At 59.6% G+C, this 4,292-nt stretch overlaps 1 protein-coding gene across 1 annotated transcript in view; it reads right to left on the reverse strand.

The window, feature by feature from the left end:
• Positions 1 to 4,292, reverse strand: part of HDAC11 (histone deacetylase 11) — a 20,265-nt gene that overhangs the window by 4,687 nt on the left and 11,286 nt on the right. The window contains exons 2-3 of the mRNA XM_012664858.1: positions 3,221 to 3,337; positions 2,226 to 2,268 (exon numbers count right to left, since the gene is read on the reverse strand). Of these exons, the coding sequence (XP_012520312.1) occupies positions 2,226 to 2,268; positions 3,221 to 3,337 (160 nt within the window). The remainder of the gene's footprint in view (positions 1 to 2,225; positions 2,269 to 3,220; positions 3,338 to 4,292) is intronic.

Consider the following 4,292-nt stretch of genomic DNA (forward strand, 5'->3'; position numbering starts at 1 on the left):
CTCCTCTGGGGAGCCAGTGAGGTGAGTCATGGAGCGCAGCACAGGGCTGAGCGTGCAGTAAGCGCCGGCTGCCAGCGGCACCACCATCCTGTCCACTCCTCCCTTCCTCCCACTCGTCTGCAGCAATGCCCGCCTTCCCAGAGCCCCACACTGCTGACCTACAGCACACCCTGCCCTGCTGCAGGGCCCTGGCTCTGTGGGGGGGCCGCAATGACTACCTTCCGCCACAGGCAACCCTTGCGAGCTACATGGAAAAAGAGAAGGTGTCAGATCTGGACTCAGTTCCAGCCTGGCTGAGCAACCCAGGCAGCCCTCTGCCCGCGCCAAGCCTCAGCTCCCTTCTCTGCAATTTGGGGCGAGAATACCCGACTTGGGCTGGGAGGGGGCTCCAGGGAGGGCTCTTGGAGGCAAACCCCCACATGCTCACAGACACACCTTGATGGGGAGCGTGATGTCTGCGTAGGCGCAGAAGCCCCCGCCCCGGTCGCTGGAGCAGTGGTGGAAGCCGCCCCCTGCGGAAGGGCAGACAGCGGCACTGGTCAGGCCCCGGCTCCCCTGTCCAGCCACCCCTCCCGCACTCCCCTTTCTCAGCTTTCTCAGCTCCCAGGGACCGCTCCTCAGACTCCAGGTTGGCAGAGTAAACTGAGCCCCTCAGTTCCAGCCACCCCTCAGGGCGTCCCCAGCAAGTCGGCCACAGTGCCTGCTCATACCCCCAGGTGACAGGGAGCTCATCACCCCCAAGGCAGAAAGCTGCTGGCTACTCCCTGCCCCCATCAAGCTGGGCCTGCCTCCACGTGACTCCCTGCACCAGAGGGGGTGGTGGCAGGCAGGACCACCTGATTCTGCAGGAGGCGGAAGGGGATGGTTGGGAAGGGCACTCACTGCTGGTCAGTGCCGCCCATGGCAATGGGGAGGGGCTGGAGACCAGGACCCACCGACCCCCAGTCCTGCCTCAGACAAAGCTCAGAGCCCCAGGGCGGGCAGCAAGCCCTTCCCCTGCAACCCCTGGAAGAACTTGAGTGGCAGGGCCCTGTGAAATCGAGCCCAACACCTGCCCCCCCAGACAGCGTGAAGCTGGGGCCCATGGACGCAAGGGACTTGCCCCTTCCCCTACTCAGGAGGCCATCACAGGGTCATAATGGTGAGGTAACAGCCAACACTGAACCGCAATCAGACACTGAGCTTGCTGAAGACTCCCTGCAGCCCTGGGGGGGCACTGTCGCCACCAACACCCCCATTCTACATATCAGAAGGCCGACTACACAGGTCAGCAACTTTCCTAGGGTCACAGCTGGGTAACAGCAGAGCCAGGACTCAAACCCAAGGCTGCATCGGGACCGGGCTCTCAAGCTCTCCCAGGCCCCCACACCGTCCACGCGGAAGGGTCCCCGAGGCCCTCCTCAGAGCCCCGCTGTAGACATGCAGGGCACGAACCACTCGCTTGTCTGTCCAGCAGGGCGTCTAAGAACATCGCCGTGCCAGACCTAATGCCAGGTACCTGGCAATACCAACAGAGCTCACAGCCGAGGGCAGGGCAGACCCTGCCGTGGGGCTCTGAGCAAGCCACCAAGCTGTTCTCGCTGTTGCCCACTTCCTCATCGGGGAAATGGGCCTGATGACAGTTATGCCTAGCTCACACGAGAGGCTGGATGGGAAAGGGTTTTACAAACTGTCAAGTGCTGTGCCTCCACGAGGGACAATTACAGGGATAAGGACGACTGATGAGTGCAGCCCTTCTGTGAGCCAACCTTGTGGGAAAGTCTGGGGGCCGGGGAGTGCAGGCCCTGGGGACCCTGGGTCTATCCACCCATCTCCACACGACCAAGCCACTGTGGGCCACCCTGGGCCCCAGGAGACAGATGGAGTCTTTCTGGAGAGATGCACAGAGAAGGTTTCAGTGTCATGCAGAGATCCCAGGGGATGGCACAGGCTGTCTGGGAGGGAGGGAGCTCCCTGTCATTGGAAGTATGCAAAGGCAGGGCTGGGAAGCCACCTGGGGAACTCTTTAGATAAGGATCCCACATCAGATGGAGGCACTGGTTGGTCCCTCCCAGGAACCAAGGGGCTGCACACCCACCTCCAGGCCACTCCATAAGGAGGCTCAGGGTGGCTCTCTGAATTCACAGCTGCCACCTCCAGGGTCCTCCCACCCTGCCCCACCCCCAGACCCGTTTCGGCCCTCGCCATCAGGCCAGGCTGGACATTCCCGAAGCCCGGGCACTTACCCACATTGATGGCCCAGCCTCGCTCCACGGCCAGCTTCCCTGCCTTCAGAGACAAGCAGAGGGTGAGGGCGCGGGCAGCTGATTCCCTCCCTCCTTCCCTCACCGATTTGCGGACTCATTCTACACACACTGCTTCCAGCCAGGGGCAGGGTCGGGCTGAGCTGCGAGGTGGGGCAGAGGAGGAACCCCACTCCAAGCAAACTCAGCCAGTGCAGGAAGCAAGTATCAGACTGGCTGGCACATGAGATGTATGTGCATAAGCCCCTTTGCAATTTTGCAAGGGTACTGGAAGAAATAAAATTGCTCATCGTCAATCACAAGTAAGCCGACGATAACTTTAATGTGGCTTTCAAAGGGAAAATGGGCAATTTTTTCCTAATGGAAATATAGTAGACTGGATACTGAAATCCTGCAGGAAATCATAGTTTTGGGGCAGGCAGTAATATTCCACTAAGCTAAAAATATAAAAAGGTACAAATGTGCAAATCTAAAAGGAAGCTGTAGGGGATCGGCAGGTGCTGCCCCAGGGCTGGGTCGGATGGCCACACACTGAAATGTGGAATGTTCCTCTGCCTCCAATCGACGAGGCAGTCTGTGGCTAAGTTCTCAGAAAACTACACACAAGATGTGAGTATTCTTTGTTGTCACCTAAGGTGGGGGAGGCGTTGAGATCGTGGGGGTTAGTTTTCCATCTTAAGTCTGGGTGCACTAGAGCCATAGTTTTAGGGTATACTCTTTGGGGGACGGAGATATATCTTACATACTGGCAAATACAGTAACTAACAGGAGGTCACAGGGAAAGGAACAATGAATTCTAATGTCCCAAGATGGGTAAAAGGGCTTTTGGAGACAGGGTCATTTTTGCTGAGCCCTGAGGAATATTTAGGATTTCGCTCAACTACTAAGTGTGGGGAGGGCATTCCAGGGCAAGGAGGTGGGAAGGAGCCGGGGTGCAGGGGCCCCCAGCCCAGCTGTGCCGCCCCCTCCCCACTTACCATTATGGTTCCTCCCGTTTGGGTCCGCAGGGGCCTCAGCACCTTCCTCTGCACGAGGAAGTTGGGGAGAAAGACGACAGGGGGGATTTCCGTGATGGTGGCGACAACAAAGGACCACTGCGGAAAGAGACACGCTGTCGGCCTCCCACTGCGTGTCCAGAGGCAACCGGTGGGAAATCACATCCCCTTGCGATGCCTGAGGACGGTCTCAAGGTGCCCCTGGATGAATGCCCTGGCCAAGCGTGCTTCCTTTCGTGAGAAATGAGAGCTGGACCCCCATCTGGCGGCGGGAGCAGTTTACACAGCGCACTTCCTACAGCCAAGCCAGCCCAGATTCCTCGGCGCTCCGAAGCCCTCGGCTGCCCTCCTGCGCCTAGAACAGGAACTACAGAGGGCTCCAAGTCAGCTGTGCAGACTGAGGGCTTTGGGACGACTGTTCCGCCCCCGCCCACCACTGTACAGAAGGGGACACTGAGGCCCTGGTCTCCTTCCTCCCCCGCACTGCATGGTTTTTTCATCCATTGGGAATCGGAGCTCCCTGAAAAAGGGGCATCCTGCCCTCATCTCTGGTTGCTGAGGCAGGATGCCTAGGGCACGTGAAAAGTATTTATGCCAAGGCCAGGGTGGAGTGTGCCCTGCGACCTCCAAGTCCCCCAGGCAAACACCATGGCTCTGACTGCCCAGCTGCACCCAAATCCTGAGTCACCTCCGCCTGCCCGAGACTGAATCTAAGCCTTTCTCCTGCTCCCCCGACTCCAGGCCGGTCCCTGGCGGGCCCTGGCTGCACGGTGCCCAGGGGGAGTCACTCGCCTTGCAGGTGTGCAGTAAGTGCCCGCTAGGCGGCCCGAGGCTGGTGCTGGGCGTCCTGTCCCCATGCCAGGACACTCACAGCCTAGTGGGGAGGCAGGTAAGTCAAGAGGCACTTACGTGCAGTGTCTTCACGTGGCCTCCTGGGCATCTTCCCATACCCTCACCCCCACCCCAGGCCGTCCCTTGCCCTTCACCCTCGGGAGTCCTGTGGTTCCGACCCAGTCTCTCGCTCTCCCACCCGCCACGTCTGCTGGGTCTCTCC

Source organism: Propithecus coquereli, unplaced genomic scaffold, assembly GCF_000956105.1.
Source record: "Propithecus coquereli isolate 6110/MARCELLA unplaced genomic scaffold, Pcoq_1.0 Scaffold926, whole genome shotgun sequence".
NCBI classification, from domain to species: Eukaryota; Metazoa; Chordata; class Mammalia; order Primates; family Indriidae; genus Propithecus; species Propithecus coquereli.